Source organism: Meriones unguiculatus, chromosome 10, assembly GCF_030254825.1.
Source record: "Meriones unguiculatus strain TT.TT164.6M chromosome 10, Bangor_MerUng_6.1, whole genome shotgun sequence".
In the NCBI taxonomy this organism is placed as follows: Eukaryota; Metazoa; Chordata; class Mammalia; order Rodentia; family Muridae; genus Meriones; species Meriones unguiculatus.
Genome location: NC_083358.1, coordinates 111361801 through 111375000, shown reverse-complemented (window position 1 = coordinate 111375000; position 13200 = coordinate 111361801). Strand labels below are relative to the sequence as shown.

Genomic DNA, 13200 nt, shown 5'->3' with positions numbered 1-13200 from the left:
AGGGGGAGGTGATCAAAGAGCAGGCCAATCAGTTAATGTCAGAGATACTCCCTGTTCCTATTATTAGAGAATCCACTGGGATATTGAGCTGCCATGAGCTACATCTGTGCAGGGGTTCTAGGTTATCTCCATGAATGGTCCTTGGTTGGAGTATCAGTCTCAGAAAAGACCCCTGTGCCCAGGCTTTTTGGTTCTGTTGCTCTCCTTGTGGAGCTCCTGTTCTCTCCAGGTCTTAATATTTTCTTCTTCTTTCATAAGGTTCCCTGCACTCTGCCCAAAGGTTGGCCCTACGTCTCAGCATCTGCAGTTTTTTTTTTTTTATGATATTCAGATATCACTGTTTTTTTCATTTATCATTTAATGTCTTCATATCATTAATTGTTGATCATATGATTAATTTTTGGTTTGTTTGGTACTGAGGATTGAACTTTATACATGATGGACAAGTGCTAACAGACTGAATGCAGAGGCAAGCAACAGAAGTCAGCTTCCTTCTGTCAGGTCAGACATTGATGAGATTTGCCAAAATCTAATGCAATGACATTTTATCACTGGTAGATTTTTGTTCATAAGAAAACTGTGTTAATATGTATTTGACTTTTATTATGTGGTCAATAAACTTTCCTCATTAAAAAAATATACTGTCATCATGCCTGTTTGGTTTTAGTTTTTTAATATATATATACACTTGTCCATTTGTCTTCTTTGTAAACTACCTCTTCAGGTTCTTTCCCATTTTAAAATTTACTTACTTGGTGTTTTTTTGGGGGGGAGTTAAATGTATATAGTTTAGATATTAAATTGGCTTCATTATACATACTTATTTCAACTACTTTTCTCTTGCCTTTTTATCTTGTTGATTACTTCTGTTCAAATTACTTTTTAGTTTGATGTAATCTTGCTTATGATTATTTTACTTTTGCTCTCTGTGTCATATAAAAATTAATGTGAAGAACAATGTGATGAAACTGGGCATGGTGAGACATGCTTGTAATCCTAGCATTCAGGAGGTTAAGACAGGGGAATTGTGACCTTAAGGCCAGGCAAGGATTTTGCCTATGTTCAAATTAAATTGTCCATATTATTAATATTTTAAAGTTTTCTAATCTGGATTGTTTGTGAAGTACGGGGCTTTGGGAAATAGCTACTTGTGTGACCACTGATATGAAAGAAGTGAAATGAAGCAAAGGAAATACAAAACTGAATATTTAACACCACTAATTTATTGTAAATATTATGCAGTCCAGTTATTTAAATCCAAAGACTTGAAACAAATACATTACAGTGAACAAAGAATAACAATGGCAAGCTTGTTGTCCATCTTTGTTATTGATGATATTTCGACAATAACATTGGGAAGACCAGTAAACTACTTGTATGTCCATGCTGTAGTATGTCTAAAATTTTCCACTCTGAAACAGTTTATTACAAATGGAAACCCAGATATCTCTGCTGTGATAAAGTTATATATATATATATATATATATATCTGTGTATTTGTCTTTCTCTTGCAATCTAACATAATATACATTAAAATTAGACTGTATGTTGATGTAGAGTAAAGCTTTGGTGACTGGAGTGATAACACACTTATAACATATTGCCCTTTAAAACCATAAGCTTAACTTTAGCATTATCCTTAACTAAATAATAATCCTTCACATAGATACCTTAACTAAAACCCATACTCTTTAAATTATTCTTTCAAACTTAATCCCCTTAAACTAAGCATTTATCCACTGCAATAGATCTTAACTGAGTATCCCAACAATCATACATTATTTGGAAGGAATTCAATAACAAGGAATATAGGCTAATTTGCATTTTAAAAGGATGAGAGCAGATATGTCCAAATTGAGAAAGGAATTGCATGACAGGTTTCTTACCTAGAACAATTCTCATTTCTTAAATTAACATTTAAGTTAATTTTACCTCAGTCCTTTACTCACTCTGAGAATTAGCGTCTCTGCTCTTGGACATACTCATAGAGTGGAGTGCTACTATGAGAACCTGAAACTGTATTTTTTACTTCAGAGTTGCCTTCTCTGACTTTGTGATAGTCAGAGTCGCCTTGTCTATTGTCCACATTACAAAGTGATAATTTACCAGTAACACTAGATCTACTGAATCTACGTGAAGGTGTAAATTGTCCATATTTCCTGTTTGATTGAGGTTGCACGTAACTAGAATATTGACCATATCCAGAAACACATGATCCAGAGCTAAATGAGGGACGTGAACAAGACTCATATTGTTGTGAACTAGGACACAGACCAGATCTGGGACAATTTTGTCCAGAGACAGAAGAGGGATAGAAACCAGACCCATATTGTTCAGAGATAAAACCCTGACTACAACCAATACCATGTTGGCTCTGATTAGAGTGATGACTTGCAGAACATCCATGTTGGCCATAGTTAGAAGACTGACTTGAACCAGATCCTTGTTGACAGTAGCTGGAAGACTGATTTGAATTAGATCCACACTGACTCCCACAGTATGACTGTCCTGATGTTGGACTATATGGTCCAGAGTAAGAAGATTGACTACTGGACCCATGATACCCACAGGTAGACTGACATGAACTAGGTCCTTGTTCACCAAAGTGAGAACACTCTACTGAACCAGACCCACACTGTCCAAATTTAGAAGATGCACCAGAGGTAGACTCATGACTACAACAGAAAGAAGGCTGATGTGGCCCATTTCTTTGCCGGTCATAGCTAGAAGATTGCTGTGAAAGAGAACCATGCTGACCACAGTTAGATGACTGAACTGAGCTATATTCAGAATGACTACAGCATGGTGATTGTCCGGATGAGGAACAATGCTGTCCATGGGTAAAAGATTTACCAGACATAGATCTATGCTGATTATACCTTGCTGACTGTCCACAGGAAGAGCTACATCGCTCATTATGAGAGGACTGACCTTGTCCTGATCCATGATGATTACAGCCAGAAGCCCCCTCTGAGCCAGACCCATAATGTTGGGAGCTAAAAGACTCCCGTGATGTAGACCTGCTTCTCCTGTGGCTAGAAAACTGGCTTGACCCTGAGTTACCTGTGCCATAGTGGGAAGACTGACCAGAGTGAGAGCTCTGCTGGCCAAAGCTGGGAGACTGACCTGAGCTAGATTCCTGCTGACCGTAGCTAGAGGACTGACCGCAACAAGATCCATGTTGACTAGAGCCTGCTGACTGTCCAGAGAAAGAACCATGCTGGCCACCACGAGAAGACTGGCTTTGCCCAGATCCATGTTGACTGAAGCCAGAAGCTCCTCTTGAGCCAGACCCATACTGTTGGGAGCCAAAAGACTCTGATGAGCTAGACCGGCTTGGCCTGTGACTAGATGACTGACTTCTTCCTGATGACCCTTGTTGTCCATAGCTAGTGGACTGACCTGAACCACATCCTGAAGACTGTCCTGATGAAGTACCATATTGTCCGGTACTAGATGACTGACCTTGTCCAGATCCTTGCCTGCTGGAGCCAGAAGCCTGTCCTGATGTAGACCCATACTGACCTAAACCAGAAGGCTGTCCTGAGCCAGAGCTGTGTCTCCTGTGGTGAGAAGACTGGCTTGACCCTGAGTTGTGTGTGCCATAGTGGGAAGACTGACCAGAGTGAGAGCTCTGCTGGCCAAAGCTGGGAGACTGACCTGAGCCAGATTCCTGCTGACCATAGCTAGAGGACTGGCTGGAGCCAGACCCATGCTGATGACTACCTGTTGACTGTCCAGAGAAAGAACCATGCTGGCCACCACGAGAAGACTGGCTTTGCCCAGATCCATGTTGACCGAAGCCAGAAGCTCCTCTTGAGCCAGACCCATACTGTTGAGAGCCAAAAGACTCCCGTGATGTAGACCTGCTTCTTCTGTGGCTAGAAGACTGGCTTGACCCTGAGTTGCCTGTGCCATAGTGGGAAGACTGACCAGAGTGAGAGCTCTGCTGGCCAAAGCTGGGAGACTGACCTGAGCCAGATTCCTGCTGACCGTAGCTAGAGGACTGACCGCAACAAGATCCATGTTGACTAGAGCCTGCTGACTGTCCAGAGAAAGAACCATGCTGGCCACCACGAGAAGACTGGCTTTGCCCAGATCCATGTTGACTGAAGCCAGAAGCTCCTCTTGAGCCAGACCCATACTGTTGGGAGCCAAAAGACTCTGATGAGCTAGACCGGCTTGGCCTGTGACTAGATGACTGACTTCTTCCTGATGACCCTTGTTGTCCATAGCTAGTGGACTGACCTGAACCACATCCTGAAGACTGTCCTGATGAAGTACCATATTGTCCGGTACTAGATGACTGACCTTGTCCAGATCCTTGCCTGCTGGAGCCAGAAGCCTGTCCTGATGTAGACCCATACTGACCTAAACCAGAAGGCTGTCCTGAGCCAGAGCTGTGTCTCCTGTGGTGAGAAGACTGGCTTGACCCTGAGTTGTGTGTGCCATAGTGGGAAGACTGACCAGAGTGAGAGCTCTGCTGGCCAAAGCTGGGAGACTGACCTGAGCCAGATTCCTGCTGACCATAGCTAGAGGACTGGCTGGAGCCAGACCCATGCTGACGACTACCTGTTGACTGTCCAGAGAAAGAACCATGCTGGCCACCACGAGAAGACTGGCTTTGCCCAGATCCATGTTGACTGAAGCCAGAAGCTCCTCTTGAGCCAGACCCATACTGTTGAGAGCCAAAAGACTCCCGTGATGTAGACCTGCTTCTCCTGTGGCTAGAAGACTGTCTTGACCCTGAGTTGCCTGTGCCATAGTGGGAAGACTGACCAGAGTGAGAGCTCTGCTGGCCAAAGCTGGGAGACTGACCTGAGCCAGATTCCTGCTGACCGTAGCTAGAGGACTGACCGCAACAAGATCCATGTTGACTAGAGCCTGCTGACTGTCCAGAGAAAGAACCATGCTGGCCACCACGAGAAGACTGGCTTTGCCCAGATCCATGTTGACTGAAGCCAGAAGCTCCTCTTGAGCCAGACCCATACTGTTGGGAGCCAAAAGACTCTGATGAGCTAGACCGGCTTGGCCTGTGACTAGATGACTGACTTCTTCCTGATGACCCTTGTTGTCCATAGCTAGTGGACTGACCTGAACCACATCCTGAAGACTGTCCTGATGAAGTACCATATTGTCCGGTACTAGATGACTGACCTTGTCCAGATCCTTGCCTGCTGGAGCCAGAAGCCTGTCCTGATGTAGACCCATACTGACCTAAACCAGAAGGCTGTCCTGAGCCAGAGCTGTGTCTCCTGTGGTGAGAAGACTGGCTTGACCCTGAGTTGTGTGTGCCATAGTGGGAAGACTGACCAGAACGAGAGCTCTGCTGGCCAAAGCTGGGAGACTGACCTGAGCCAGATTCCTGCTGACCATAGCTAGAGGACTGGCTGGAGCCAGACCCATGCTGACGACTACCTGTTGACTGTCCAGAGAAAGAACCATGCTGGCCACCACGAGAAGACTGGCTTTGCCCAGATCCATGTTGACCGAAGCCAGAAGCTCCTCTTGAGCCAGACCCATACTGTTGAGAGCCAAAAGACTCCCGTGATGCAGACCTGCTTCTCCTGTGGCTAGAAGACTGGCTTGACCCTGAGTTGCCTGTGCCATAGTGGGAAGACTGACCAGAGTGAGAGCTCTGCTGGCCAAAGCTGGGAGACTGACCTGAGCCAGATTCCTGCTGACCGTAGCTAGAGGACTGACCGCAACAAGATCCATGTTGACTAGAGCCTGCTGACTGTCCAGAGAAAGAACCATGCTGGCCACCACGAGAAGACTGGCTTTGCCCAGATCCATGTTGACTGAAGCCAGAAGCTCCTCTTGAGCCAGACCCATACTGTTGGGAGCGAAAAGACTCTGATGAGCTAGACCGGCTTGGCCTGTGACTAGATGACTGACTTCTTCCTGATGACCCTTGTTGTCCATAGCTAGTGGACTGACCTGAACCACATCCTGAAGACTGTCCTGATGAAGTACCATATTGTCCGGTACTAGATGACTGACCTTGTCCAGATCCTTGCCTGCTGGAGCCAGAAGCCTGTCCTGATGTAGACCCATACTGACCTAAACCAGAAGGCTGTCCTGAGCCAGAGCTGTGTCTCCTGTGGTGAGAAGACTGGCTTGACCCTGAGTTGTGTGTGCCATAGTGGGAAGACTGACCAGAGTGAGAGCTCTGCTGGCCAAAGCTGGGAGACTGACCTGAGCCAGATTCCTGCTGACCATAGCTAGAGGACTGGCTGGAGCCAGACCCATGCTGACGACTACCTGTTGACTGTCCAGAGAAAGAACCATGCTGGCCACCACGAGAAGACTGGCTTTGCCCAGATCCATGTTGACTGAAGCCAGAAGCTCCTCTTGAGCCAGACCCATACTGTTGAGAGCCAAAAGACTCCCGTGATGTAGACCTGCTTCTCCTGTGGCTAGAAGACTGGCTTGACCCTGAGTTGCCTGTGCCATAGTGGGAAGACTGACCAGAGTGAGAGCTCTGCTGGCCAAAGCTGGGAGACTGACCTGAGCCAGATTCCTGCTGACCGTAGCTAGAGGACTGACCGCAACAAGATCCATGTTGACTAGAGCCTGCTGACTGTCCAGAGAAAGAACCATGCTGGCCACCACGAGAAGACTGGCTTTGCCCAGATCCATGTTGACTGAAGCCAGAAGCTCCTCTTGAGCCAGACCCATACTGTTGGGAGCCAAAAGACTCTGATGAGCTAGACCGGCTTGGCCTGTGACTAGATGACTGACTTCTTCCTGATGACCCTTGTTGTCCATAGCTAGTGGACTGACCTGAACCACATCCTGAAGACTGTCCTGATGAAGTACCATATTGTCCGGTACTAGATGACTGACCTTGTCCAGATCCTTGCCTGCTGGAGCCAGAAGCCTGTCCTGATGTAGACCCATACTGACCTAAACCAGAAGGCTGTCCTGAGCCAGAGCTGTGTCTCCTGTGGTGAGAAGACTGGCTTGACCCTGAGTTGTGTGTGCCATAGTGGGAAGACTGACCAGAACGAGAGCTCTGCTGGCCAAAGCTGGGAGACTGACCTGAGCCAGATTCCTGCTGACCATAGCTAGAGGACTGGCTGGAGCCAGACCCATGCTGACGACTACCTGTTGACTGTCCAGAGAAAGAACCATGCTGGCCACCACGAGAAGACTGGCTTTGCCCAGATCCATGTTGACCGAAGCCAGAAGCTCCTCTTGAGCCAGACCCATACTGTTGAGAGCCAAAAGACTCCCGTGATGTAGACCTGCTTCTCCTGTGGCTAGAAGACTGGCTTGACCCTGAGTTGCCTGTGCCATAGTGGGAAGACTGACCAGAGTGAGAGCTCTGCTGGCCAAAGCTGGGAGACTGACCTGAGCCAGATTCCTGCTGACCGTAGCTAGAGGACTGACCGCAACAAGATCCATGTTGACTAGAGCCTGCTGACTGTCCAGAGAAAGAACCATGCTGGCCACCACGAGAAGACTGGCTTTGCCCAGATCCATGTTGACTGAAGCCAGAAGCTCCTCTTGAGCCAGACCCATACTGTTGGGAGCCAAAAGACTCTGATGAGCTAGACCGGCTTGGCCTGTGACTAGATGACTGACTTCTTCCTGATGACCCTTGTTGTCCATAGCTAGTGGACTGACCTGAACCACATCCTGAAGACTGTCCTGATGAAGTACCATATTGTCCGGTACTAGATGACTGACCTTGTCCAGATCCTTGCCTGCTGGAGCCAGAAGCCTGTCCTGATGTAGACCCATACTGACCTAAACCAGAAGGCTGTCCTGAGCCAGAGCTGTGTCTCCTGTGGTGAGAAGACTGGCTTGACCCTGAGTTGTGTGTGCCATAGTGGGAAGACTGACCAGAACGAGAGCTCTGCTGGCCAAAGCTGGGAGACTGACCTGAGCCAGATTCCTGCTGACCATAGCTAGAGGACTGGCTGGAGCCAGACCCATGCTGACGACTACCTGTTGACTGTCCAGAGAAAGAACCATGCTGGCCACCACGAGAAGACTGGCTTTGCCCAGATCCATGTTGACCGAAGTCAGAAGCTCCTCTTGAGCCAGACCCATACTGTTGAGAGCCAAAAGACTCCCGTGATGTAGACCTGCTTCTCCTGTGGCTAGAAGACTGGCTTGACCCTGAGTTGCCTGTGCCATAGTGGGAAGACTGACCAGAGTGAGAGCTCTGCTGGCCAAAGCTGGGAGACTGACCTGAGCCAGATTCCTGCTGACCGTAGCTAGAGGACTGACCGCAACAAGATCCATGTTGACTAGAGCCTGCTGACTGTCCAGAGAAAGAACCATGCTGGCCACCACGAGAAGACTGGCTTTGCCCAGATCCATGTTGACTGAAGCCAGAAGCTCCTCTTGAGCCAGACCCATACTGTTGGGAGCCAAAAGACTCTGATGAGCTAGACCGGCTTGGCCTGTGACTAGATGACTGACTTCTTCCTGATGACCCTTGTTGTCCATAGCTAGTGGACTGACCTGAACCACATCCTGAAGACTGTCCTGATGAAGTACCATATTGTCCGGTACTAGATGACTGACCTTGTCCAGATCCTTGCCTGCTGGAGCCAGAAGCCTGTCCTGATGTAGACCCATACTGACCTAAACCAGAAGGCTGTCCTGAGCCAGAGCTGTGTCTCCTGTGGCTAGAAGACTGTCTTGACCCTGAGTTGCCTGTGCCATAGTGGGAAGACTGACCAGAGTGAGAGCTCTGCTGGCCAAAGCTGGGAGACTGACCTGAGCCAGATTCCTGCTGACCGTAGCTAGAGGACTGACCGCAACAAGATCCATGTTGACTAGAGCCTGCTGACTGTCCAGAGAAAGAACCATGCTGGCCACCACGAGAAGACTGGCTTTGCCCAGATCCATGTTGACTGAAGCCAGAAGCTCCTCTTGAGCCAGACCCATACTGTTGGGAGCCAAAAGACTCTGATGAGCTAGACCGGCTTGGCCTGTGACTAGATGACTGGCTTGTTCCTGATGACCCTTGTTGTCCATAGCTAGTAGACTCCCCTGAACTGCAGGCTGATGATTGGTGTGATGACGTGCCACATTTTTCAATACCAGAAGACTGACCAGATCCTTGTGTACTTGAGGTAGAATACTGTCTTGATGCAGAGCCATGTTGTTGGAAGTCAGAAGCTTTCCTTGATCTACATCTCCCTCTCTTGTGTTTAGATGAATGGGTTGATTCTGGTCCATGCTGACCCTGTTCATATTCTTCAGTATATTTGAAATGCCTTGAGTTTGTTATTTCTTCAGTACTTTCCTGATTCCCATACCTTGGTGTTCTTGAAGTAGACTTAGACTCATATTTATTGCTTTCTCTTGAGCCAATGGAATAAGAGTCATTCTCTCCTGCACTAGAACTTGAATAACTTGAAGATATATTTTGCTCTTTGTTTTCGTTTTCACTCTGTTCCTCTTGGTGCTGGTGACTTTGATCTTTCTGCTTTGACCCTGAAGCTAGGCAGTAATCTTTGCCAATAATTTTATTACAAGCCTGAACCAACTTGACTACCATCAGAAGATACTCAATAAAATCCACTTTGTTATTATGATCACGATCCAGACTTAGCATGATGATATCTACAGTGTCTGGATCATCTGGATTCTGTAAAGGAATAAGATATAAACTATAAACCCAGTTAACCATTTGGAGAAAGGTTGTAGGAACGTGACTATTTAATACATTTAAGTTGAAATTGACCACATAGTTCTTTGAGCTAGAGAGAGAAAGAGAAAGAGAGACTGAGAAAGACACTGAGAGAGAGATTGTACCATCCAACTAGCAGGCAAGCAGTAAAATGGCAAGAAGAATCAGCCATGAAGGGATGCAGTGTTCAAGAATGAAAAGCTCAAGAGAGCAAGTGGTCCAATCATTTTTGCTAAAGATAATAACTGAGACCAATGCTTTGGAGACCAAGGAAGTATGATCCTGAGTTTGAAAACAGTGTGGGTTGCATAGCAAGTTCCTGGGTTCTTTGGGATCAAAAGTAAGATCCTGACATGGCCCCCCCAAAGGCAATAGTTAATCACGGATGATTAGCTCCTCTCTAAATAATAATTATAGACATCTGTATTAATAAATGTGAATTTTCTTTGTTTAGTTAATTTGTTAATTACAGATCTTAAAACTGATTTTTTTCTTTTTTTTTTTGGTGGGGGCATGTGTAGCTACTATCTGCCTAGCAGTGTGTGATGGAGGGTCTGAAGCAGAGAACAATTTCAATGTTATGCTGGCCATTTTGGTACATGCTTCTAGTCCTGTCACCCAGTAGATGAGGCACTAAGATCATTATTTCTCAACTACATTCTCAGTCTGCTTAAGGCCAGACTTTTTTACATGTGACCTTGTTTTAATAATAGATAAGTAAATAGATTAAATTTAAGCAGTAAAGTTTAATGATTCAATAAACAAATTTATAATTTATTGTAACAAATATGAGTGTATCAAAGGAAAACCAATTTTGGTTCAAGAAAGTTTAATGAGAAAATATGACATTCAATGAAGGATAGGTTAGAATTATCTAAATGAAGAAAGTCGGGATGAAAGAATAGAATAGAAGAAGCAGCTAGAGGTGATGATATGAAGAAAGGGTAAAAGGAAAGAGAATTATAGTTAAGAAAGAAAGACATTCAGCTACAGAGATAAATATAGACTAGATTATAATTTTTAAACCATGTTGAGGAATTTTGAGTCTTAAGAGCAGATGAGAGTCATTTGAGGATTTTTATAGTGAGATTATAGTAAGTAGCCTGAACCAGAGGACTAACAATTATAATAGAAAAAAATGGAATATTTTAAAAGTTTTTATAAACTAGGTGGAGATTCAAATATGGTACTGTTTTCTTCAGATGAGGAAATTAGTACTAACCCTGGGATTCTATTAACCCTGGGTTAAAAAAAGTAGCTTGTTTAGAGGGTAATTTGATGTACGATCTCCGTAGGAATCAAAATGACATTCAGTAAGTATTTGAATTTAAGGATAAGTTTAAGTTTACACATGTTTATTTCCAGAGGTGATAATTTTAAGTTTTCCTTCCTTGTTGGTGATTTATAGGCTAATAAAAATTTCCTGATTTTAAGAAGTCTTAGATTAACAGAATCTCAGAAATAGGCAGTGGTTTGGACTCTACACTAAAGAAAACAAATGTAAGAATATGAATTAAATACATTTTGCAAACTTTCTGAAGGTCATAAGAATTGTTCTTATAGACAGGAAAATTTAAATCTATGAATTTGCCTGTTGTGTGGTAAGATCATTTTAACTTAATCATGTTATAACACATTATTAATCAATGATTTATGACATTTCAAGTCTGCCAAATTCAGTTTTCTACTACCAAATAGGAGAGTCTTTTCTGATATTTGACATATAAACAAAAAGTAGAGTAAAGTAGAGAAGAGAATTGCTTCAGAATTCAGTCCTGGTGTAGAGTTCTTACCTTCAGAATTTGGTGAAGCTCATTTTCCAGAAGTTCTTTCATCTCTTTTTTGCTCAACATGTCACATTCCCCATGTTCAGTGGCATATTGGTAGAAAACATTGATGACAGAGACAATGCCTTGCAGGAGTTGAGGCATCTTGTTGCAACTTCAAGTTAACCTAGATGAAGCCACAAGAAACCCATCTCTAACTTATTGCTTAAACACAAAAGTAGTTCCAATAATGTGTAATAATTATCAGCCATGATTAATCTTCTTTCTGTGCTAGCTGAGAATGAATCCAGAGTCGAATAACTTGTTCCAGCTGTGTAGCAAGCAAGTGATGAAATGTAGAGTAGATCCCTAGGTCTAACTGCAATTCCTGAATGAATGTAGGGGAGATTTTCTTTGTTGGGCTCCCTGATTTGTTCTGGATCTACAGAAAACCTGATTGTGCTAATTCCCCCACTCCCTAGTTGCTTTCTAAGTCTCAACTATCACACTACAGGGGACAGGCATGATACCTATATAGTATGCCTAAATCCACCGAAAGAACCCTAGTCGCTTGGATTCTAAGAGTTCTCCAGGAAAAAGAAAGTAGAAAAAATGAGCAAAGCCAACCACAGGGTTAGGTGATAGGGTGCTGAGGGAGGCTCTTATCTGACAGCTTCTGCTTTCATTCTTCCTGTAGGAACTGTTCCTCAGGACTTTGTGTTTACACAACAGAGGAAATAAGGAGACAAGCTGCCAGTGGCTTACTACATTACTGTATTCGCTACTCAAAAAAGGAGTTACTATACACAGTGTACTTTTTGTTTTTACATTTTTTTTAATTTTATTTTTTTCTTATCAGTTACATTTTATTAACTCTGTATCCCAGCTGTATCCCGCTCCCTCATTCCCTCCCAATCCCACCCTCCCTCCCTCATCTCCACCCTGCCCCTTTCCAAGTCCACTGATGGGGGGGACCTCCTCCCCATTCATCTGATCCTGTTTTATCAGGTATCTTCAGGACTGGCTGCAAAGTGTACTTTTATGTCAAAGTCCCTCATAATATACTAAAAAAGAAAGCTTTCTAGTATAATGTTGGCTTTAGTATTTAGTAGGTGTAAACACTGTGAGTGTAAATGAGTGAGTGCTCGCTTACCTGGTTCACCAGAGGAACAGTAGGATGGAGACTGATGTTGCTTGCAGGGTGCTGCTCATCGGAAACACTGGCCTTTTTATAGGAACAATAATGGTCCATCTGAGGGAGGAGGTGCTTTCCTTGAAATGTCCTAGTTCACTCCTAAACAAGTCCAGCTCCTTCTCCGTCTGCACCTCCCAGGTGTTTACCTTCTTACTTCCTTGCATGTTAACCTGAGATTGCAATAGCAGTTCCCAAATCTGGGCTAGTATCAGCCCCACCTGTCAAACTCTCAGGACACTTTACAGAAAGGCTTTTTTTTTTTTAAGATGTGTGTGTGTGTGTGTGTGTGCCCAGCTATGTAATATTACATTGACAGCCAGCTATAATAGAAGTTGAATGAAATGACATCAGAACCCAAATGTCAAAAAAAAAATTATGGAATTTGTTGTGCAGAAGGAACCTGAAATATCACCTAGTTAGACACATTTATTTTAAACTGCTTTTATATAAGAGATTCTAGCCAAAGTGCCAGCCATAATTTTATCACCTCTTGGAATCAGTAGTGGCTGAAGAGGCTCTTCTTTTCATCTGTTGGTTTTGCTCAACCTATACAACTATTATACAGCTATTTGTGAATGTAGCTT

At 44.3% G+C, this 13200-nt stretch overlaps 1 protein-coding gene across 1 annotated transcript; it reads right to left on the bottom strand.

Moving 5' to 3' along the window:
- Positions 1 to 1218: 1218 nt before the first annotated feature.
- Hrnr (hornerin) lies at positions 1219 to 12616 on the bottom strand. The gene is made up of 3 exons (XM_060363320.1): positions 12575 to 12616; positions 11449 to 11608; positions 1219 to 9613 (listed from the first exon to the last, which is right to left on the bottom strand). The coding sequence occupies exons 2-3, from the start codon at positions 11584 to 11586 to the stop codon at positions 1958 to 1960; spliced, it is 7794 nt and encodes a 2597-aa protein (XP_060219303.1). The 5' UTR covers positions 11587 to 11608; positions 12575 to 12616; the 3' UTR covers positions 1219 to 1957.
- Positions 12617 to 13200: the final 584 nt, after the last annotated feature.

Excerpts from the sequence above, each read along its gene's own strand:
- Hrnr (XM_060363320.1), bottom strand. The coding sequence starts at position 11,586 with ATGCCTCAACTCCTGCAAGGCATTGTCTCTGTCATCAATGTTTTCTAC. Across the intron at positions 9,614-11,448 it reads AGCTTCACCAAATTCTGAAG|AATCCAGATGATCCAGACAC; the intron begins GTAAGAACTCTA and ends ATTCCTTTACAG.